This window comes from Eriocheir sinensis, chromosome 19 (genome assembly GCF_024679095.1).
Source record: "Eriocheir sinensis breed Jianghai 21 chromosome 19, ASM2467909v1, whole genome shotgun sequence".
Classification (NCBI taxonomy): Eukaryota; Metazoa; Arthropoda; class Malacostraca; order Decapoda; family Varunidae; genus Eriocheir; species Eriocheir sinensis.
This window is the reverse complement of record NC_066527.1, coordinates 12039823-12064628: the sequence shown is the minus strand read 5'-3', so window position 1 is coordinate 12064628 and position 24806 is coordinate 12039823. Positions and strand designations below refer to the sequence as shown.

Genomic DNA, 24806 nt, shown 5'->3' with positions numbered 1-24806 from the left:
AGGTAATAATTAGTTTCCCCGCAAGTGAAAGTCATTCCTCTGCGTCTCCCTTGAACGCTGCCGACCGCTGCGAGGGATTGGAGGGCCCGGGGATGGGGGAGGAGGGGGGTATGGAGGGTGACGGCTGTGTTGGGGGTGGTGGTGGGGAGGGGGAATGGTGACGGCTGTGTTGAGGGGGGGGGGGGGCGATGCCAGCTGGTGGAGCGGCACTTTTGGTGATCGGGACCTACTCGCTGACTGACCGTTTTGTATTTTGTTGTATTTATTCAAGGTGTGTTTATTCATAACCGTAAAAAAAGCTATCGTAAAGGAAACAAGAGGGAAGGTTTGCCTGCGACCCCGAAGTGTAAACATACAAAGTTGCACTCAGATAAACAGAAGGCAAGTCAGCACTATTACATTGGAGGCGCGGCGTGTATAGATTGTTGCAGCCGTGACTTGGCGTGTTGGCTCGTGGGAAAGAAAGGAAAAAAACATCGAGCGGTTCTTCGATGATAAGTATTAGGGTCGCCAGTTTTCAAGGATCGACAGCAACCACTACCACTTCTATACTACTACTACTACTACTACCACTACTACTACTTTTTTTTTTTTTTTAAGTCGCTGCCTATTGCGCCCGTAGGCTTCTTCCCGGTGGGGCCTGATGGTCGGCCCAGCCCGTTCTGGCGCAGGCGAGTGTTTATAGTGGCGCCATCTTGCATTGGCTCATGCTGCCCTCCTGGAGCTCATCTTTAATCCTAGAATCTAGAGTCCGGGTTGATAGGTGGTCTTCTGGACAGTATGTGGGTAGTTTTAAGCCACTCGGCGGCGGCTGAAAAATTCCAGCTTGGTGGCACCGGGCGGGGATTGAACTCGCGTCCTCTTGAACGCGGCGCCGTCACTCTGTCGACTCAGCCACCGCCTCCTCCTCCTTCTCCTACTACTACTACTACTACTAAAAATAATAATACATTTTTAATGGTGTCAATTTGATATCTCGTCGAACAAAGTCTTTGAGAAGTTGACTTTTAAACGAGATCATTTTATACAAGATGAAAAGACTCACTAACTAACAAACTAGCTGACTGACCGACCGACCGACTGACTGACTGACTGACTAACACAAAAACAGCTGATTTAACTTACTGATTGAGTTTACTGACTTGACTAATTGAGTGCTTATCTGCCTGACTCCTTTCTTTATATTAACTGACGAGCTGACTGATTGGGTTAACGACTGTATGACTGATTGGTTAACTGATTGACTAAAATAACATAACTTTTAACTTATGACTGACTAACTAACTGACTGACGGAGTGGGTGACTTGCTGACCGACTGAGTGACCTGTTTGTGCTTGTATGTGTTTTGTTTGTTTATGCGTACAGCTGTTTGTGTTTGTGTGTTCATGCGTGTTTTAGCGCGAGTGTTTGTATGTGTTTTGTGTGTTTGTGTGTGCGAGTGTTTGTGTATGTATGTGTTCTTGTGTGTTTGTGTGTGAATGTTTGTGTATGTTTTTTTTTTTTTTGTTTGTGGGAATGAGTGTTTGTTCTTTTTGTTTGTATGTACCAATGTTTTTTTTTTGTTGTGTGTGTGTGTGTGTGTGTGTGTGTGTGTGTGTGTGTGTGTGTGTGTGTGTGTGTGTGTGTGTGTGTGTGTGTGTGTGTGTGTGTGTGTGTATTCTATTGTGCCTTATGTCTTATCCCGTGTCTCTCTCTCTCTCTCTCTCTCTCTCTCTCTCTCTCTCTCTCTCTCTCTCTCTCTCTCTCTCTCTCTCTCTCTCTCTCTCATACGACACTGCTTGTAGAGAAAGTGGCTTGGGATTGGCTGGCTCACGTGGGCGCCGTTTTGTGATCTACTCTGACGTACGTATTCGGGGTCATGCCATACACGTCTGTTTAAGTATATGAAATGGTTGCTGAGTGGAGCTGGATGGCAGAGAGCTGTCGTACATCCATCTCATAGCATTTTCGTAACAATCCTCTCTTTCGGCCACTCTTGACTGATTGATTGATAGTTTATTGTTGCAAGTAAACAACAAAGGAGAAGGGAGGAGCATGCCATCCCAACCCCCAGGCAGTACAGAGTGTGATTATACAACTAAGGATACATGTGGAAGTAGCACCAGGAAACTAAAAGATACATTGGTAGGGGACAAGTTTACTACTCTTCTTTTATAGGAGCAGCGATTAGCGGACTTTTTATTTTTCCTCACACTTTTTTATTTGCCCTTGAGCTGCCTCTTTTGCTGCAGAAAACAACAACCTAATGAAATGCTTTTACTTGATTTTGGATTGTAGAAAAATATTGGTCCCGTAGTCACTCCTCTCTTATTTACGTCGAGAGAGAGAGAGAGAGAGAGAGAGAGAGAGAGAGAGAGAGAGAGAGAGAGAGAGAGAGAGAGAGAGAGAGAGAGAGAGAGAGAGAGAGAGAGAGAGAGAGAGAGAGAGAGAGAGAGAGAGTGTGTGTGTGTGTGTGAGTTACATCAATACCCAAGGTTTATACTTTTGATTTCTATCTCTTTTCCTTTTCCTATTGATCTGTCATTTATAATTTTTCTAGTGTTTTGCCCGTAATAGGCGAGTGATCAGGTGGTGTCTCTCTTTCCAGGGCATTGTGGCGCTGTGTGCGAGTGTTGGCTGGAACGATGGCTTTGGGAAGGACATCGAATTACACAGAGTCCCCCGTGGTGCTGAGAGAAGGACTGACAGGGGTAATATGTCAAGAAGCAGAGAGTAGCCTGCCATCAGACGAGTCACGGGTGTGCCGCGTAAGTGTTGCCTCTGTTTAGCGTCGTGTTCCTTCCCCCTCTTGCACCCCCCCCCCACCCCCCACACTAGCCTGTTCACTTAAGTCCGACCCAAACTGGCAACATAAACCTAAGCGTGTTTGCAAGCTGAGTGCTGATTGGCTACTGCTATGGCCTCCAAGTTTTCTTTAACCTCTGTTTGTGTTTATCTCACGCAGCACTTTCTGCTTATCTGCACTGTGCTTACGAACACGCTTAGGTTATGTTGTCAGCTTGGGGCAGACTTAAATGAACAGACTATAGTAAACTTTCAGCCACAGAGATACAGAAAAATACAAAATAACAAAGAGAAAGATTAAAGATGCGATAAATAAACAGAAGTTGGGAAGCATTTTAAGGATAATAATGTAATTCTTAGAGAGGTATTTCCTGATTTTTTGGTCCTTTTTCCCCTTCATCCTTCCCTCCCTCCTTCCCTCTCTCCCCTTTATCCTTCCCTCCCTCCTTCCCTCTCTCCCCTTCATCCTTCCCTCTCTCCCTCTCTCCTCTTCACCAATGAGATCAGCACTAGATCATCTGTAACGTGAGATATGAACACAGTCGGAAATTGTTCAACGATGTTTGTGTGGTCTGGTCTGACGTGAACATTTCAAGTTTTGTAAGTAAGTTCATGAGCGACACTTACATGAAAGATACATAGCTGATATCAATGTTTGGAAAGTTTAATGCTATCTGGTGAAGTGTAGCAACTCAAATGTTATCCCCATACAGAAACAATATGGCGGGTTGTCGCGTCACTGTCTGCCCCATCTCTCTCTCTCACACATCTCTCCCCCCCCCACCCCCCCTCCACCACAAGAGAGAGACCGAACGTGCGTCCTTCCCCCACGACCGCAAGACCACAACTAAACTGCGATAAAATTCATGGCGTTGTTTTTGGTCAGTCTGTCGGAGGAGGAGAGAGAGAGAGAGAGAGAGAGAGAGAGAGAGAGAGAGAGAGAGAGAGAGAGAGAGAGAGAGAGAGAGAGAGAGAGAGAGAGAGAGAGAGAGTTACATCAATAGCCAAGGTTTATACTTTTCATTTCCATCAATTTTCCTTTTCCTATTTATTTGTTATATATAATTATTTAGTGTTTTGCCCGTAATAGTCTAAATATATGAATGAATCTGCTTTCGTGAGGGTGTTTTATGTTATATCATTATTTTATTCACTTAAAATCTTCATTATTAATTTATGTGTATCCCCACCAGCGATGCCAATTGTCATACTCTGAACATCGCATTTTTAGCATTTTCATTCCTAAAACTCTCGTACCTTTACAAATAACGATCAAAAATTAAAGTTATTCCTGAAAATGTTAAATAGTGATGGTTTTCTTTCATTTTCGCAATAGTTATAAGTCAGAAACTACAACAAAGCAATGCGATGTGTACGATAATTTGGCAACGCTGATCCCCCCGTCTTGAACATTGGCTCCAAAAAGTACCAGCGCATGGAGGTGAATGATGAATTTTAAAAACGTACGTATCCACCCGCACCAACCCACATTTTCAATTATTTCGGAGCTCACACACCCACATTTGGTAAGGCTTCCATGGAGGCTGTGGGTATTTCAAATGGTACGAGGCTGTGGGTATTTCAAATGGTACATACATATTCTCATGAGCCTAGTGATAGCTTGACAAGGCTTCTGTATTTTGGACGTGAAAATATACTCATAAGAACCAGACTCATCTCCTTTGGGGCCTTTAGAAGTATTTGTTGAGAGCCGAAAGCGCCTGAGAGTGCGGGCCCCAGTCTAGTGATATGCCCCAACACGTTCTAGTATCTCTCGCCACTGGCCCCGCAACCTTCAGAGAGGAGAATGGAGTAGCTTTAGGAGTTAGCGTACGTAGTGTGTAAGAACCGATCCTGTCTTGCCGCTCAGAGTCACGGAATAAGAGAGTTTGCCCAACGTCATCACACGCGCCATGTTGCAACCAAAAGAGCAGGACGAAATTCAGAGGGATGCTGATACGATATTTTTTGGTGTGTGCGCGCGCTAGGTACTACTTCAGATCCTGACGTAAAAAGGCTGTTGCGTCACTACCAATTTGAATTTTCCGGCGTCTCTTTTGGTAACATGGCGCCCGTGATGAGGAATGGCCAGACTCTCCTGTTCTATGGCTCTCCCTCGCCCGTGACTCCCGTGGTTGCCCAAGGGTGAGTGTTTAGCAACGGGGAAACAGCCGTGACTCTTTATGGTCGTCAACTGTCGCGGGGAGTGATTTATTAGTGTGTGTGTGTGTGTGTGTGTGTGTGTGTGTGTGTGTGTGTGTGTGTGTGTGTGTGCGCGGCCGGGAGAGAAGGGGAAAGGAAACACACACACACACACACACACACACACACACACACACACACACACACACGGATGGTTTGTGGTGACATGGTTGGTTAAACAGTCGCATCCTTAACGTTATTATGAATAAGAATAATGCTAATGGTAGGAGGAGGAGAAGGAGCAGGAGGAGGAGGAGAATATTGATGCTGATGCCCCCGTGTTGTCCAGCCCCGTCGTTTCTCTTTCCGTTCTCTCTTCACATTTACCTTTACTTTCTTAAACTAATCTACGATGCTGGCGATATTATGACGAACTGTGATTAAGATTGCACTGCTAGTGCTAAGTCGAAACCTTTAATTTATTTTATTTTAAGATAAAAGTGTTTACATACGCTATAGCTGCGCGTGGCTGCGGTGCTCATCTCCAATCCGTTGGCCCTTTGAGCCTGTGGTGGGTAAGGAAGGGTTACCCCGGGACACGGGCCAGTGTGAAATCCGGGATGGCCACAGCATGCCTTCCCCAGGTGTCCCCAGGCACCTATTTATCGACCAGCCCAGAAAGAAGGATGAACAGCTTGGTGAGATGCACACCAACTGCCCCGGGCCGGGATTCGAACCCGGACCCGCGGAGTTGTAACCAGGGACTCTAATTACTACTCCACGAAGGCGCTACCTCTTAATATATATATATATATATATATATATATATATATATATATATATATATATATATATATATATATATATATATATATATATATATATATATATATATATATATATATATATATATATATATATATATATATATATATATATATATATATATATATATATATATATATATATATATATATATATATATATATATATATATATATATATATATATATATATATACATACATACATACATACAATGATAACAATGACACGATCAGAAAGCGAAGCCAAACAAATGTTCGTATCATTTAAACTCCATACACGCAGACTGTCAAAACACACACACACACACACACACACACACACACACACACACACACACACATACCACTAATACTATTGCAACTATTACTCTTGCATACAGTTAGATATTCCTTGACGAAGGAACGTGGCTTATATAATCATAAAACATGTAAAATTAATATAGTCCAATTAAGAAACTAAGGTCGTGTTTTACCTCGTTGGGGCGGTTTGACCACTCGGGTAAAAGTGCTCGATGCGTCAAAAACATAGTTATTATTTCTCGTATATGAATATTCTTGTTCAGCACGTCACTAACGCTTTCAAGCCAAACCTGAGCACTGGACGCCCGTCACGAGGGGAACAGTCAACGGACGCACCACCAACACGTGTCGCCGCGTCTGACCCTGAGTGCCGTTGCGTGAACAAACACTGTGATCGGCGGGCGAGCGACTCCACCTGTCGATCCGTACCCTGAGGCTGTGACACTTATCTTGATCTTGTGAACGACTCGCGTTGGGAGTCAGGCATTACAAAAGCAGCTATATTTGCTTTGTGTTCTGTCAACAGTGGGTTAAGGTCCGTTTTGTGTGCCACGATCGTCGTTGCGCTGCTTGGTTTAAGTCTGACAGTGTCTTGTCTTCTCATTAGGGTCTCCATCAAGCTTCAGTAATATTTGTATTTTTAATAATTGATATCCACGTTTTTTTCTTATTTGCCAAATTCATATAATTTACGGAAGTGTTGTCCCATGTCCATGCATTCTAACTTTGATCTTAGGATATTGTAGTTTTTTTTGTAACACGTCCATGACTGCTACTATAGGATACAGCTTTCAGTCATACATAGATAAATAGTGTTTTTCTTACTTACAACTAGCATTTAACAAGACCATTGAACTATCTTTCTTTGCTTACATGCTCGTTAGTTAGCCATGACTCAACAATAACAGGTATTACGCCACCGCAGCATCAAACACTTTCTTGAACACAGGCGGCCTTTGCGTATTAGCAACACACACACACACAAAAAAAAAAAAAAAACTTATCCACCACTGCCTCACTTGCTGTCTCGAGCAAGTTCAGCGCAGCGTCTATCACGGCGGTGTCAGTGAACCACGCGCCCAGGAACAGGTCCTCACAGCAAGGATCACGCTCACTCCAGCCGCTCTCTGATCTCGCCACTCTCTCTTGTCGCTGTTAATAACTAAAAGACCATTCCATTTTTTAACAGCAACGGGAACTGCTTAAGGAGTGAAATAAAGACAAAAAACAAAAAGGCCAGCTAAGAAGTACTCGAGTAAAAGACGAAAGAAGAACGGCCAAAGAGGTTCAATTTCGGATGGAGAGGTTTCTTGATACTCCCCTCTCGAAGGCATTCAAGTTATCACAGTATTGCAACACAAGGTTCATCTTCGCCTCACACATGCCCTTACTTGTGGCCGTTATCACCATACCATTCATTAATAACAGACAACGCACGCTTACCAAAAAGCCGTCTATTTTTATTTTTTTAGAGGAAGCAATCAAGAGCAAGCAAAAAACAGAACCCCCTTTCCCCGCAAAAACTACTGCTCAAGAAAACGAAGAGCGATAGGGAATTATAAACGATTATTAAGAAACAGTTCGAAAGGTGTCTGCTGCGATTTTGCTTTTCAGAAGATTCATCGAGCGTTCAATATCAAGGGGCAGTTCGACATGTCCAACACACAGTCATTGTAAGCGCCCAAAACAAACTGTATTCTCCACAGTGATCCGTTTTTTCTTACTCAACACCAGATACTAAAAAGATTTCCTGTGGGTTTCCCTAAAATTTCCTCCTTTTTGTATCAACGCCAAACATATACAAGGAATTTTCGTAGTGCTTTGTGTTTGGTTTGGGAGCTTAGAAACTTACTGTACTGGACTGTGAAATTGGCCCATAGTGAAGACTCTGGGCCACTTGACGAACACTGACTAACGACTCTTATCATTACAGACTTCATAAGGTTTTCAGTGCAAGCAAACATTGACCTCATCGCTTCAGTTATCATCTTACCACATCCTAAACACTCAAGCCTATCAATTAGTTTGCCTCGTATTACACGGTCCTATGTTTTAATTCAGTTTACAAATAGGACGAACTGTTTTCATGTCTTGTACGCAGCATAATCACACAATAACCTAAGGGCAGCAGAGACCTAAACCTTCCCTGTGTCTGTCTGTGCTCCCGCTTGGCATCTATCGTGTACTCCACCATAATCATAGTTTCCAGTATCATGTTCTATAGTTTAGTTAAAGTATTCGTTATGCTTGTAACTATAATTATTACTCCTACTAAACTACTGTAACACACACACACACACACACACACACACACACACACACACACACACACACTTTCAGTCCATTAGTTGACCACCTTATTTGGTTGAAGCCTAGAGCAAGTCAGAAAGTTAAATGATCCTGTCTCTCTCTCTCTCTCTCTCTCTCTCTCTCTCTCTCTCTCTCTCTCTCTCTCTCTCTCTCTCTCTCTCTCTCTCTCTCTCTCTCTCTCTCCAGATCTATAGACAAATATATTCGTTCATACATATATCTACGTTGTAAATACAGACATACACACACGATCGCATTAATAGTAAAAAAAAAAAAAAAACGGATTAAGTCACAAATGCGAGCGGTTTAACCTTTTTACGACAATTACTTAATGCAGAAATGAGACTGGTTATGACATTGTTTTTTCTCTCATCCGCGTCTGCTGAGAGTGAGAGTAAAGCAGTGAAGGAAGTATATAAACCGGTTGTGTAAGGATGATGAGGTAAATGCTGGAGAGAGAGACAGAGAGAGAGAGAGAGAGAGAGAGAGAGAGAATGTGTTTGTGTGTGTCATTTACCACGGTCTGATGGACTCGTCACATTGCCAGCTAGTACCCTCCCGATTAGAGCAAGGATCATTAGTCGATCTCTGGGTATTGCCAAGACCTCCACACACCCATCCCCCGTGCTCAAGGGGGGACAGTAACCGCTCCTTGGCAGCAGAACAATCTCGGTCTGAGCGGGGCTCGAACCTCAGTCTGCCAGGCCGGAGTCTGACGGGGCAGAGGCTTAATACACTGAGCTATCGGAGTAGTGTGTGTGTGTGTGTGTGTGTGTGTGTGTGTGTGTGTGTGTTCGAGTTTGCGTGCGTGTGCGTGTGCGTTAGTTTGAGTTTTATTTTTATTTTTATTTTTATTTTGAGTGAGTGTGCGTGCGCGTGTGTGTGCGTTTGAGTTTGAGTTTGCGTGCGTGTTCGTGTGCGTGTGCGTTTGATCGTGTGTGTGTGTGTGTGTGTGTGTGTGTGTGTGTGTGTGTGTGTGTGTGTGTGTGTGTGCGCGCGCGCGCGCGCGCGCCTAATCTACTGAATGATAACACATTTTGAATGATTTCGGCTTCAAATTTGGACAAATGGTTACGAAAAGCTTCTGCAGAAAGTCATAGCAACAACAATAACAGTAACATCAATGACTTCAAAATTGATAGCAATAATGATAAAAATGAAAGGAAAAACAACTGATGGCAATAATATAGAGCACACTTTCGCCTCTCATGATAACCAGCGAAAAGCAGACTGGACCGTAAAAGTACAATGATCTTTCTGCTTCTGATCTCATAAAAAACCGTGGAAGAATAAACGCACATCCATTACGGCGTGTTCTCCGATTTGTACGTACGCTCCGGCCCATTAAGTATGTATATCAGGAAAAAAAAAGTGTGTGTGTGGGTGTGTGTGGGTGTGTGTTTAATTCACCATGGTCTGAGTACGGAGCTTACATGTGACGGATATCTGGGCACGGCTGAGGCCTCACACACCCACACACCCGGGAGGCGGGACACAACCCCAGACCGACACCCGGCACCCATAACTGCTGGGTGGACACGGGGCACGAATTAAAGGAGGCCGCCCATCCGTCTCCACTCCGCTTGGGAACTGAACCCGGGGCCTCTTGGTTATGAAGAGAGCGTTCTAACCACTGCACTACTAAGCGCAATAATGCGTAAATATTGACGAACAATGCTTTGTACATTGACCTTACGACCTCTTGTAATTTATAGAACAAAAGTGAAAGATTGGAATGGGCTGTATGGTAGTACGATGATCTTACGACTTCGGTTACTTGCACAAAACAATAAGTAAATGGAATGTTAAGAAAAAATATATAAATATAACGTTTTTACGGTGATAGAAACAGAACGAGGAACGTAATGAAATATATTTACGACTTTAACGTAATGAACACCACTGAGTGCCGGTGATCGAACCTGGGCCTTCTGAGTATAAGCCAGGGCATTATATCAACTGGACCACTGATGTAGCTCACCAGTGGCTCAGTTGGTGTGCTGCTCTGACTTCTACACAGAAGGTCCGGGTTCGATCCCCGGCACTCAGTGGTGTTCACCACGGGATTTTTTTTCACCGAGTTATTGCAGTTTCCCAAATCTCCGCGACTTTCTTGTTATACACACAAAGCATTACATGATAGAGTAAAAGAAAAAAAATATCGTTAGAATGTCCTTACGTGGATATAAACATAGATGTAAATATATATATATATATATATATATATATATATATATATATATATATATATATATATATATATATATATATATATATATATATATATATATATACAGCAAAGGAAGCAACTTAAGGGCAACAAAAAGAATGTGTAGAATAAAAGCCCGGTAATCGATGCTCTTATAAAAGAGAAAAGTAAAAAGTGGCCAAAAAGATAGATCAATTTCGGGAGAAGAGTTGTCTTGATACACTCCTCTTGAAAGAGGTGAAGTCATAGGCAGGAGGAAATACAGACGAAGGAAGGTTGTTCCAGAGTTTACCACTGTAAAGGATGAAAGAATGAAGATGCTGGTTAACTCTTGCATAATGGGTTTGGACAGTATAGGGATGAGCTAGAGTAGAAAGTCGAATGCAGCGGGGCCGCGGGAGGAGAGGGAAGGCATGCAGTTAGCATGTTCAGAAGAGCAGTCAGCGTGAAAATATCGATAGAAGATAGAAAGAGAGGCAACATAGCTGCGGGTTTTAAGAGGTAGAAGACTGTCAGTACGAGGAAGGGAGCTGATGAGACGAAGAGCCTTAGACTCTACTCTGTCCAAGAGAGCTGTGTGAGTGGAGCCCCCCACACGTGAGATGCATACTCCATACGAGGGCGGGCAAGACCTTTGTATATGGAAAGCATCTGTGAGGGGGAAAAGAACTGGCGGAGACGATACAGAACACCCAACTTCGAGGGAGCTGATTTAGTGAGAGATGTAAAGTTTCCAGTTGAGATTTTGAGGTTAAGATAGGCCGAGGATGTTTAGTGTAAAAGGAGGTGACAGCTGAGTGTTGTCGAAGAATAGAGGAAAGGTGTCTGGAAGAGTGTGTCGAGTTGATAGGTGTAAAAATTGAGTTTTTGATCTTACGACTTACCAGCTTTACACAAAGAAGTTTGAATGGAATGTAAGGAAATTCCAATAGAATGTTCTTCCGGTAATAGAAACACTTTGAAGTAAGAGTTGGATTAATGAGTGAGTATGGAGGAACGGGTGTGACTGGCGCTGGAGACTTTCCTCTTACAGACTATCTTCTCTTATGTTCTGATGTCCCTGTGCTCTTTTTGACAACTCGAAAAAATAGTGGAGGTAACGAAAATACATATATTAATGCCGGGATTCTACATGTTTCTGATAATTTCTATAAGGAAGAGGGAATGTCATGAAATATATTAAGTTTTTGGTCTTGCGAATTTATGATCAATCCTTCGAAAAAAATAATGAAGCGAAAATGTATAATTTAATCTTACATCTTTGTGATCATTTACAGAAACAAGATTAGAGGAAATGCAAAAAAATATACTGACGATAATTTCTTACCACTCTTGATAAAACAACAACAAAAAAAACTATTTAAGTGCATAGATGTCTGAACACATACATAAGTAACAGCGTAGTCCAGTGAATACTATGCATTACGCGCCATATTGGCCAAAATTGTACCGTGAAGATACCACCATCATTGTATTTTTTTACCGGATTTTATCGGAAAGGGGAATGCGGGAAGCAGGACGCAGAGTTCATGGTTTGGGTCGGGCCACCTCTCGACCTCTTCCACACGGCCGCTTTAAGTTCATTCAATCAGTCAGCATTTAATTTCATTTATTCGCCGTCACTCAGTCGGTTTTTATCTGAGTTTTCCCAAGAGATGATCAGTTTGACATTCACCCAAAGATGTTGTCATGTGTATTTATTTACATGTTAATCTGGTGGGATATTTTGGTAACGGGTAAACCTACAAACAGACAGACACAGAAAAAGAAAAGAAAACGGACACCGACGAAAATATTTTGCTTTGACAACCTCCCCCAAGTAAATAATGACACGGTGATGCTGACTGCAAATTTTCACAGGGTTCTCATATGACTCAATGAAATAAAAAGAACAACAACTACGAAAACATTATCGCCCTCCTCTCCTCGCAGGTGGGCGATAACCAACCAGCGTAACGCGAGGTGAGATGCCGGGTGGATGATGTGAGGCAAGGCTCGCTGTAATTGACTATTGTAACGAGGGAATTTTAAAGCTGCGCGTATGAAGAAGGCGCCACTGTACGTACTCATCAGTCCTCTGGTCAGCGCCCTCTTCGGGACTTCACCGCCACTGTTCCCAAATCCCACCAAGAATGTTAGTCAGGTATGCCCTTACGCCAGTCTTTGACGCTCATGACGTAAAAGTTGTAAATCTACCACGAGGGTCATAAAAACACCCATGAAAATCCCACACAGCTTCAGCCCGAGCTTACTCAAATAGGTGTACTGAGGCTCCGAGGTGTTGAGGGTATGGTCCAAGTTGTCATTTTTGAGAATTTGATCCTGAGTCGATTCGTTTGAAAATTTGGTCCAAAGTCAACTTATTTGAGAATATGGACCTAAATCGCTCGCTCCAGACAGGGATCAATAAACACAATGCTACGACCCTCTACACAGAAACAGCAGTGAAAGTCCCTCATTTTGCTGCCACTGTTAAGCTATCTCTGTATGGTACGAGCGCATGATGAGAAGAGATGAGGACCGTGTAGGAAGACAAGCAATGAGAATGGAAGTACAGGGTAGAAGAGAGGAAAGCCGAGGAAGAAGAGTCTTATTGATGGAGATGCCTGCATGTTTACCTGTAAGAAAGGCTCAGGTGGCTTATATTTGTAGAGTGAACTGTGTAAAGAAAGAGGTGATAGACAGAAGCACCAATTATATGAGCAGAAGACTATGTAGAAAGACGAGTAATGAGCATGGAAGTGCAAAGTAAAGTGAGATAAGGGAGACAGAAGAAGCGAAAAATGGATTGTGTAAAAGAAGACAAAGAGAAGAAAAGTAAAAAAAAAAGCATCAATGAACAGAGGACCAAATAGAAAGACGAGTAACGAGAATGGAAGTACTGGGTTGAAGGAGGACAAAGAGACCGAGGGCGAGATGGATGCAATGTGTAGAGGAAGACACAAGAGACAAGTACATAAATGAAAGACAAGTAACGAGAATAGAAGTCCAGTGTAGAAGAAAGAGAGGGAAACGGAGGAAGAGGTGAATGTATTGTGTTAAGGAAGACATGAAACAAAAACAAATGAACAAGTAATACTAAACAGACCACAGTAGACGAAGCTCATGCACAATAGCGAACCTATCCTATTCGGGACGATGAGGTTAGGGGGACTGAACTCTCTCTGAAATTTTGGCCTAACTCTTGGGTAACGCTGACCAACTTTAAACTAAGTCGTGTTTTATTGAGCTTTATTTTAATTTGACATTGATTGATAAACGCATGAATAAGATATTACAAATCAATAAATAAAAGAACGTATTTGTGAAATCAGCCACGGAAAATTGAAAAAAAAACAACAACTTAAAGCAAGAAAATGTGAGAAATATAAAGAGTAAAGCAAAAACAATAGTCAAACGAACACTTTTTCTTCCTGATAAGTAAAATGACTGTGAGCAAACAGAACTTCATAATCGATTAAAATTATATGACATACAAATAATGAAAGCACTTAAAATAAAAATAAAATAAAACCAGAAAAACTTCTCAACTACTGGGATTTATTTCTTTAAGCAACAGACAACGAGATAACCGGTAAGAACACCACTTTGAGATCCCTCCAAAGTAACTGAAAGAAAATTGAAGCATATAAAAGAAAACGCAAATAGCTATACACGCCGCCTGGAATATTTTCACTCTGAACTACTAGTAAATAAACAGCAAAAACTAATAATGTTGTGACGCCGATAAAAAGTAAAATAAAGGTCGCAGCGGAAGAAAAGAAATAAGAAGGCAAGCGAACACTTCAGTTTATGTCCTGAATAAATGGAAAATAAATAGCACTGTAATATCAATAAAAAAAATTGAGTGACAAAAAAATCGAGTAAAGGAAGCAAAGGGATAAGGAAACTATCTTTTTATGACAATGTTTTTCTATAAATTGAAAAAAGACGTCAAATCACATGAGCAGAAAAAAAGAAAGACAGGAGTAATAAGTGAAACTAAAACAGCACTGTAATATCAATAAAAAAAATAGTGAAAATATAAAAACGAGTGAAGGAAGCCGAGAAATTGGGAAAGCCAAACAAACTAACTTTTTATAACAGTATTTTTTTCCTACATGACTTGAAAAAAAACATTAACCACATAAGAAGGAAAATAGAAAATAGAAAATAGCCAAAGCACCTCCTTATAAGTAGAAAGCTGTTTGTGTGTGTTTGTCTTGTCTCACCGTTTGCGTGTGTCAGCGTGGCCACAACAAGCAGCACCAGCAGCAGCGGGCCCCGGCGGTGATGCCATGGAAGCGCCGCACAACCTTTCCCCCTCCAAGACATATTGCACACTGGCTCTCCCGTCTCACGCACGCCTGCTATATAACGTGTGCCGACCGTGACGTCACTCAGACCCTTCCCTCGTTACCTTGTCCACTCACGATCACCACAACCACCACCATCACCACCGCCGCCGCCGCCGCCACCGCCACCGCCACCGCCGTCACCACCACCGCCGCCGCCAGTGTCATCACCGCTCCCACCACTACTGTTACCAATGTCACCACCGTCACCACTGACCTAGCCTTGTGGACCTGTTAATTAATTAGTGAGAGAGAGAGAGAGAGAGAGAGAGAGAGAGAGAGAGAGAGAGAGAGAGAGAGAGAGAGAGAGAGAGACCTACCTAATTGCCTACATACCTACCTATCAACATACATACATACATACATACAGACAGACAGACAGACACAAACAGACAGACAGACACAAACAGACAGACAGGCAGACAGACAGACACAAACAGACAGACACAAACACACACACACACACACACACACACACACACACACACACACACACACACACACACACACACACACACACACATATAAAACAACAAATTCATTCTCTCTCTCTCTCTCTCTGTCTTTCGCCATTTTAACACATCATCATCACCATCACCACCACAATCACCACCATGGAAAGATTGTCACCATTAAAATCTCATCCCCAGTAGTGTTGACTCATCACCATCAACACCATTAGCTCACTATCACCACCACCACCACCACCACCATCATCATCACCATCACCACCACCACCATCACTATAAAGTCCCCATCACCGCCAACGCCACATGTCCATCTTATAGCATATGGGTGATCTACGGTGGTTTTAGAGAGAGAGAGAGAGAGAGAGAGAGAGAGAGAGAGAGAGAGAGAGAGAGAGAGAGAGAGAGAGAGAGAGAGAGAGAGAGAGAGAGAGAGATTTTCCTTTTTACTTTCGTTTTCTACATTTATAAGTGAGAAAGAGAGAGATATGAAGCTAGAGGTAAAGAGAGAGTAGGAGGAGGCAGGTAGAGTACATTGCTTACACTTTTACTCTCCATATTAAGGAGTTTATTTACTGATGTTTCTAACATTTATTCCCTTCTATAGCAATTTGTTTTCTTTTTGTTGTTTTCTGTTTCGCTTTAAATTTTCGTTACCGTCCCGTTTTTTTATGCCTTTCGTTTAATTTTTCATTTTGTTTTTAATTCTGAAATTGTATTATCGATCTTTTTATTTATTCCCAGCATTTGATCATCCTTATCATGCCCTTTTTGTGTATTTTCCTCTTTAATTTTTATACTTATTGCTTCACTAATTTTATCGCAATTTGACTTCATACCTTTTTTTTTTAATTTCTCTATCTATCTTCTGGGACATATATAGTTACTCCTTCATGTGTCATTTTGCCATTATAATGTTTCCGTTTTCCCCTGCGCTGTATGTAACGCACTATTTTCCTCTAGTTTAAAATGTGTGCAGCGTATGAAAGTGTGGGTGGGTGGGTGAGGCAGGGGGGAGGGGGGGGGGGGGGACGTGATTCTGACCCATCCTCTATTTTTTTCACCCGTAACTCCGTTTTAAATCATTCCCTTGAACTCGGGGGAGGGGACATGATTCTGACCCATCCTCTTTTTTTCACTCGTTACTCCGTTTTAAATCATTCCCTTGAACTCGGGGGAGGGGACATGATTTTGACCATCTTCTATTTTGTTTTTCACCCGTTACTCCGTTTTAAACCCTTCCCTTGAACGATGTAACTCCCTTATTTAACCAGGGATGAACAGCTGAAGTGCATTCTTGTGACTCGTGAGACTTTACCGCTTTACATAACCAGGGATGAACAGCTGAGGTAAATTCTTGTGACTCGTGAGACTTTACCGCTTTACATAACCAGGGATGAACAGCTGAGGTAAATTCTTGTGACTCGTGAGACTTTACCACTGTACATAACCAGGGATGAACAGCTGAGGTACATTCTTGTGACTCGTGAGACTTTACCGCTTTACATAACCAGGGATGAACAGCTGAGGTAAACATTATAGAGGCTCGTGAGACTTGGCCGCTTCTCCTCCTCCTCGTACACGCTGCTGATTTATTTATTTATTTTTTTACAGCAGAGGAGACAGTGCAAGGGCGTAAAAAAAAAGGAAAACAATATGAAAAAATAAGCCCGCTACCCCCGCGTGTATATCTTATTGAGGTGTTTCTAGATATTTTCACGTTTTAATTTGTCGTTTATTTTTTCACACAGTCCTCGCGATCTCTTCTTCCATCATGTGTTTATTTTCAGGCATAATTTCATCCTTTGTATTAATTTTCATGCGTTATTTTGTTCTTTTTTTACATATGCTAGTCATGCTATTTTTTTCACTTTTATTTTTGTGTTGTCCTTCATATGTTACCCTTAAAAGTTTCCCGTTTTCCATCTTTTGTATATTTTTCCATGTTTTTTTTTTCTAATGGACTTATTTTCCTGCTTATTTTGTCGCCTTTCTATCCTTTTGTTTTCTTATAGTCATGTTTTGGCTTTCTATATTTTTTTCACATATCTTCACACATGTTATCCTTCCTTTCATCTTTTGTATATTTTTCCATGTTTTTTTAATCTTATGGACTTATTTTCCTGTTTAATTTGTCGTCCGTCTGTCCTTTTGATTTTCTTCCAGTCATGTTTTTGCTTTCTATATTTTTTCTTCACATATCTTCACACATGTTATCCTTCCTTTCATCTTTTGTATATTTTTCCATAGTTTTTTTTTATGGACTTATTTTCCTGTTTAATTTGTCGTCCGTCTATCCTTTTGATTTTCTTTCCAGTCATGTTTTTGCTTTCTATATTTTTTCTTCACATATCTTCACACATGTTATCCTTCCTTTCATCTTTTGTATATTTTTCCATAGTTTTTTTTTATGGACTTATTTTCCTGTTTAATTTGTCGTCCGTCTATCCTTTTGATTTTCTTTCCAGTCATGTTTTTGCTTTCTATATTTTTTCTTCACATATCTTCACACATCTTCATCTTCAGTACATTTTTCCATTTCTTTTTTCCTTATGGACTTATTTTCCAGTGTTACTTTATCGCCTTTCTGCCCTTTTGTTTTTTCCTTCCAGTCAGGTTTTTGTTTTCCATGTTATTTTTCTTCGCATGTCTTCATACATGTTATCCTTCCTTTCATCTTTAGTATATTTTTCCATAGTTTATTTCCTTATGAACTTATTTTCCTGTGTTATTTTATCGCCTTTCTGTCCTTTTGTTTTTTCCTTCGTCAGGTTGTTGCTTTTCATGTTATTTTTTTCCTCGCATATCTTCATGTCATCCCTTCTTCCATCTTTTGTTTATTTTCTGCATTTTTTTTTTTTTTTTGGTATTAATTTCCATGTGTTATTTTTCACCTCAATTCTCGTGTTTTCTGTTCCAGCCTTATTTTTTCTTTTCTTTTTTTTTCTTTTTTTTTGGTTTTATTCACATATTGTCTAAGCGTTTCCTCTTGTTTTATATATATTTTTTCATTTATTTATTATTTATTAGTCTTTTTTTTTTATTCGCAAGCTGTCTTTTGGGTTTTCTCCTTCATCCTTCATCTTTCTCTTTCATTTAGTTATTTTATTTCCTAGTTAATTTTCTAGTTCACTTTTCCCATTTTGCTTATTTCTTTCTACTTCATCTTGATCTGTTTGTTTGTTTGTTTGTTTGTTTTATTTTCACTTTTCAACATTTTTTTTTCTAGTTTATTTTCTAGTTCACTTCTCCCATTTTGCTTATTTCTCTTTACTTCATCTTGACCTGTTTGTTTGTTTGTTTGTTTTATTTTCACTTGTCAATATTTTTTTTTCTAGTTTATTTTCTAGTTCACTTCTCACATTTTGCTTATTTCTTTTACTTCATCTTGACCTGTTTGTTTGTTTGTTTTATTTTCACTTTCCAACATTTTTTTTTATTTATTTGTTTATTTTCTAGTTAACTTCTCCCATTTTGCTTATTTCTCTTTACTTCATCTTGACCTGTTTGTTTGTTTGTTTGTTTTATTTTCATTTTCCAACTTTTTTTTATTTACTAGTTTATTTTCTAGTTCACTTCTCCCATTTTGCTTATTTATTTCTACTTCATCTTGACCTGTTTGTTTGTTTGTTTGTTTTATTTTCATTTTCCAACATTTTTTTTTATTTACTTGTTTATTTTCTAGTTCACTTCTCCCATTTTGCTTATTTATTTCTACTTCATCTTGACCTGTTTGTCTGTTTGTTTGTTTTATTTTCACTTTCCAACATTTTTTTTTTTTTTTGCCGGTAGCTTATTTGCCATGCACATATTTACTTCATTATTCTGTTCCCTTTAACTGTTGAACGAAAATATATGTAGTTTTTTTTCGTATAATTGTATCTTTTTGCGTTTATTTTCGTGTCACTTTGATCTTTCTCTTCTTAATTACCTTTTTACCGGTCACGATCTTCCTTTTCCATCTCGTGTCGCATATTGCTCGGTATTATAAGACACTTTCGCTTCTCACATCAGCTATTTCAAAGAGGGTCAGTCGGGTTCTATAGTCTGTTCAGAGCAAGAAGTCGGTTCAAGGTGTGGCAGATTCCAGAGTTCCCATGAGTGCGGCGCTGCCAGTTCGACCGCCAATTATCAGATAAGCACTGTCTCCCTACCTACCCACCCACAACCCACCTGTTTATCTCTCTCTCTCTCTCTCTCTCGACCCGGGGGAGGGACCTAAGGGGACACGCCGATAGAAGAAAATAATTGGTGTCGGAGAAAAAAAAGGAACAAAAAAGCGATAAAATAAAACAAAAATTAATGCACTAAAGACACACTAAAAACACATACAAAAAAGAAACATAGGGGGGGAGACTTTTTATTTTATTTTATTTTTATTTTGAAATCTTGTAAAAGCCCTGAGTAGCGTCCTTATTTGTATGGCTATTAGGGAAGGAAGGAAAGGTGGAAAAAATATAATAAAAAAGAGAGGTAGAAAATAATGAATGATGATGATGTGAAGTTGAATGTCAGGAAATTATGAAAATGTGTAAAATGCATTAAGAAAAATAACTGTGTAAAACATGGAAATAACAAAAAAAAAAAAAAAAAAAAAAAAACGAAGGACGCGTTGAAAAATAAAAGACGCGGAGTGGAACGGAAGGGAATAAACAAATAGATGCCGGGGAAAAGAAAAAGGAACAAAAATGAGATAAACTAAAATAAAAATTAATGCACAAAACACACTATAAAAAAATAAAACAGAGGGGGGAACTTTTGTTTTTATTTTATTTTTATTTTGTAATCTTTTAAAAGGCCTCGAGGACCGTCCTTATTTGTATGGCTATTAGGGAAGGAAGGAAAGATGGAAAAAAAAAATAATAAAAAAAGATAAGTGGAAAATAGTTTGAGAGATACGAGGATGTGATGGAGTGCCGTTAGCTTACACCGCAAGACCAAAGAAACTAAGTCTATATATACCAAGTCAAGTCACTCTGCTTCAAAACTGCCACCGGTACGCGCAGGGGGTGGTTTGGGGGCGGAGGAGCGGGATGACGTCACTTGAAGGTAAAAAAAAAAATACCCGCCAGTTCAGGGGTGACTAAAGTTGCGGCCGTGTGTGCACTTTGGATGTGCATGCTTGCCTTCTTTCACAGCGCGCTCAGGCAAGCCACTGACGAAAAAAAATATGCCTTTTTATTGTGCTATTGCGTGACTGTAATTACAATGCCTACAAACGGCGGTATGAGGTGTGAGGGAGGGCATGTTGAAGTGATGATTTAAATTAGTCTGCCTTTCTTCGTTTTCTCTAAATCCCTGTTTCTACATTCTCTAGTTTGGCTCCAAGCAACGTCACGCATAAACCACGCCTCGACCGCGTCTCCACCCACAAACCTGCGTATGACTTGACTTGGTAATATATATAGACTTAGCAAAGAAACACGAAGAAAAATAGAGTGAATGGAATATAATCGAATAAAAAGAGAGGAAATGGAAATGGAAATGCCCACAGCTCCTACGTAGGCCTTGTCAAATATGTGTTCTTGAGCGACGAAATGTCTTATAATACGACCCATTATCTTATCATTTTGTCATCGTAATTGTTTTCACCTTTTTTCCTCTTTTTTTTATTCGATTATATTCCATTCACTCTATTTCTCTGTGTTTTTTTTTTTTTTTTGCCTTGCGGTGTAGGCTAACGGGACTCCATCACATCCTCGCCTCTGTTAAACTATTTTCTACCTCTATTTTTTATTATATTTTTCCACCTTTCCTTCCTTCCCTAATAGCCATACAAATAAGGATGCTCCTCGAGGCATTTTAAAAGATTACAAAATAAAAATAAAATAAAAACAAAAGTCTCCCTCATACGTTTTATCTTTTTATAGTGTGTTTTGTGCATTCATTTTTATTTTAGTTTATCGCGTTTTTGTTCCTTTTTCTTTTCTCCGACACCTATTAATTTGTTTCATTATTCCCTACCGTTCCACTCCACATCTTTTATTTTTCAACGGGTCCTTCGTTTTTTCGTTATTTCCATGTTTTACAGTTATTTTTCTTGCACGCATATTCCACATTTTCATAATTTCCTGACATTCTACTCACATTTTTTTCATGCCCGTGATTGTCGTTTAATATTCTTTCAGTTATCATTTCTTTCATAGTTTGTTTGTTTTAGTTTATTTCTCCTATTCAGCTTATTTCATTCTGCTCCATCTTGATTTTTTTTGGCTTTTATTTTTACTTCCGTTTTCTTTCTTTCTTTCTTCCATTTTCTTTCTTTCTTTCATTTTCTTTTTCTACTCCATCTTGATTTTTTTTGTTTCTTTGTTTTTACTTCCGTTTTCTTTCTTTCTTCCATTTTCTTTCTTTCTACTCCATCCTGATTTTTTTATTTGTTTTTACTTCCGTTTTCTTTTTCTTCCATTTTTTTTCTTCCGTTTTCTTTCTCCCAACTCCATTTTAGTTTTCTTTTTGCTTCTGTTTTTACCTCCATTTTCTTTCTTTCTTCCATTTTCTTTCTTTCTACTCCATCTTAATTTTCTTTTTGCTTCTGTTTATACCTCCATTTTTTTTCTTTCTTCCATTTTCTTTCTTTCTACTCCATCTTGATTTTTTTTTCGGCTTTTGTTTTTACGTCACGCACATTGTTTTCGTGGCCTTGTCCTCCGCCTAATTGGGAACATTCTTTTTTATCATTGCTAGTTTTCTATTATTTTTGGTTTTATTTTGCCGGTTGCTTTTTTTTCTCCATACACATCGTAGTTTATTTCTTGATTCTATTTCTGTCTTTTAATGTACTTAATTTTTTCGTTAAGTTATCGTGTCCTTCAATTTTTATGATATCGATTTCTGTCTTTATTTCATGCCCAATATTTCTTATCCTTTATTCTTTTGCTTTATTCTTTTGCGTATGTATTTACTTTATCCTTTGTTCCTCTATAATCACTTCTCTCTGTGTTTTCTTCTACATGTTTTCTTTTATATCTTCCTATTGTGAATATTTTCTTAACTGTTACAAATTTTTATGTATTTTTTGTTATTTAATTTATTGCCTTTTCATTATTTTTGTATATTTTTTCAGACATTTATTTTCTTGTATTTTTCTCTCCAATTTTGCTGTGAGTCTGTTCTGCTATATTTTCTTTCTAATTGTTTTCATGTTTTCTTTGTTATTTTTTTTTGCAATTTTGTTATTTCCTTTCCCATTTCCATTTGCTCCATATTTTATCATTATTTTTTTGTCTATCAATTACCATGATTTAATAAATGTTAGTTTTTTTCATATCTATTTTCGCGTTTAACTATTTCATGCATGTGACTGATTCTTTTAATTACAATTGTGTCTTTCTGATCGTTTTCATGTTTCATTTAGTTTGATGCTTTTTTGTTCTCTCATCCTCACTTTGTTTAATTTCTTCGTCTTCAATTTTGTCATTATTTAATACATTCGTGTATCTTTCTGATGGCTTTTATGTCTTGAAAGGTTAGCCGTTTTTCAATACACTTTTCATATTTTGCATATCATTCCAATTCATTAACCTACATTAACCTCTTTAGAATTTGGTCTTTCTAATATAACTAACATGTTTCTTAGCTCTTGCTACAATCATTTTGGTTCAGTTATAATGTTGTGCTTTCTGCTCGAGTAACTTTCATTTTTTACCCCCCGCAAATTTCCTTCCTCTCTCCTGCTTGACATTTCGTCCGAGGCGTTTCTTGTTGCTTTCTCCGTCCAGCTCAGTGCTCCCTCGTGCTGCCTCGTTTTTGTTTCCACGCGGCACGCCTCCCCACCCCACCTCGCTCTCTCTGGCATTGCTGGTAAAAAAAAAGGAATATTTGCAGTTCCTCTCTCTCAATGTTGGTGTTGTTGTTGTTGTTGTTGTTGTTGTTGTTGTTGTTGTTGTTGTTGTTCTTGTTGTTGTTCTTGTTGTTGTTGTTGTTGTTGTTGTTGTTGTTGTTGTTGTTGTTGTTGTTGTTCTTGTTGTTGTTGTCTCCACGTACAGAGGTTAGCGTGCCCGACTATGAATCTGCAGACTTGGGTTCGAGTCCCGGCTTGGGCATTCGGCCAGCAGTCCACCCGGCTGTTTATCCTTTCTCTCGGGACGGTCTATAAATGGGTACTACCTGAGGAAACCTGCGGAAGGTAAACTGAGGTAACTCGGACGTTGCGCTGGCTCTGTGTCCCGGGTCAAAGGTCGGTATTTTCTGACACCTCCGGCACTCACATCAACAATTTCTAGAGACCAAAAGGAAAATCAGTCTGGTTCTAATAAGTCTTTTTTTTTTTTAGGTTCATGGTACAGAATAAGGGTCAAACTACCACCAGGGTCATGAACATGGTATTAAGGGTGGAGTGGCCGTGAGGCGCGCGGCCAGTACTGTCTCGGGTGAGCCCACCGCTCTTCCCCGTCCGCCATATTGTAGGGGCTGTCACTTCAGTAGCAATTTTTTTTACCCCATTTTACACTGTTTATACTTACTTATGATATGCAGGCGTGTGAAATGAAACTACAGTGTTACTGCTACCCATATATTGCATGCCAACAGGTCCTTCAGACTAGATGTTATATATTATACACAGAATCACATTCCACTAAGTAGTACTAATTGATTCATCGTGGCTCTACTTTTGGCGCCTTTAAGGGATATGTATCTGTGGCTTGGAGCGACGGGTAGGCTACGTATGTACGCTCAGCGCAACAGCCACAGATACGAAACTTATTCCTCAATACAATGATTCCTACTTGTATGAAGCTACTGTAGAATATATTTTTTATGTGATTATATTTGGTATGCCTATGTGAATGAGCTATGTAGGAAATAATGGCGGAAAGTGTGCATTACTTTATAGGTAGCCTACTATCATTGCCTTCAGTGCTCGTTTTGCAGGGCCCGCTCTCCCTTGAAAACTTGCAGTATTATCATTGTACTTTGTTTCTTAGGTGATGTCACTGATTGTTTAAGTAGAGTGTCGTTATTCAATTAAGTTTTGAATATTTTTTAATCATGAAAGAAGCTAGATTATCTCAATCATATATATTTGGTACGTGTCTTTGGTATCAATCTATGATGTCATCAACAGCCAATCAGGTGAAAGGGGGGCGGAGCTTAGCCAGAATGGGGGAGGGGCTTCTCGGTGCAAATTGGCCAAGCTAATTCAATGATTAGTGAACGGATCACTGTCTAACATGTGTTGTGCCAGGCTGAAGGAGACTGCCCTCTCCTGGAACTCAGACAGTACTGTACAAGTGTTACAATGTTGTGACACCCTTTACACCTCCATGGTCATAAAAGTACCCCTGCAAATACCCACATATCCTAGGAAAGCCTTGTCAAATACGTGTACTTGAGCGCAGAAATGTTTAAGAATACGGCCAAAAGGGTTCACCACACGATCGAGGGCCAACTGCACGGAGATGAGCACCGCCGCCACGCGCAGCCATACCAT

The 24806-nt window shown here is 39.9% G+C and overlaps 1 protein-coding gene across 1 annotated transcript in view; it reads right to left on the bottom strand.

Moving 5' to 3' along the window:
• LOC127000972 (uncharacterized) overlaps positions 1-24806 on the bottom strand; it is a 44046-nt gene extending 19240 nt beyond the window's left edge. Inside the window, exon 1 of the mRNA XM_050865147.1 lies at positions 24752-24806. Coding sequence (XP_050721104.1) covers positions 24752-24806 — 55 coding nt within the window. The remainder of the gene's footprint in view (positions 1-24751) is intronic.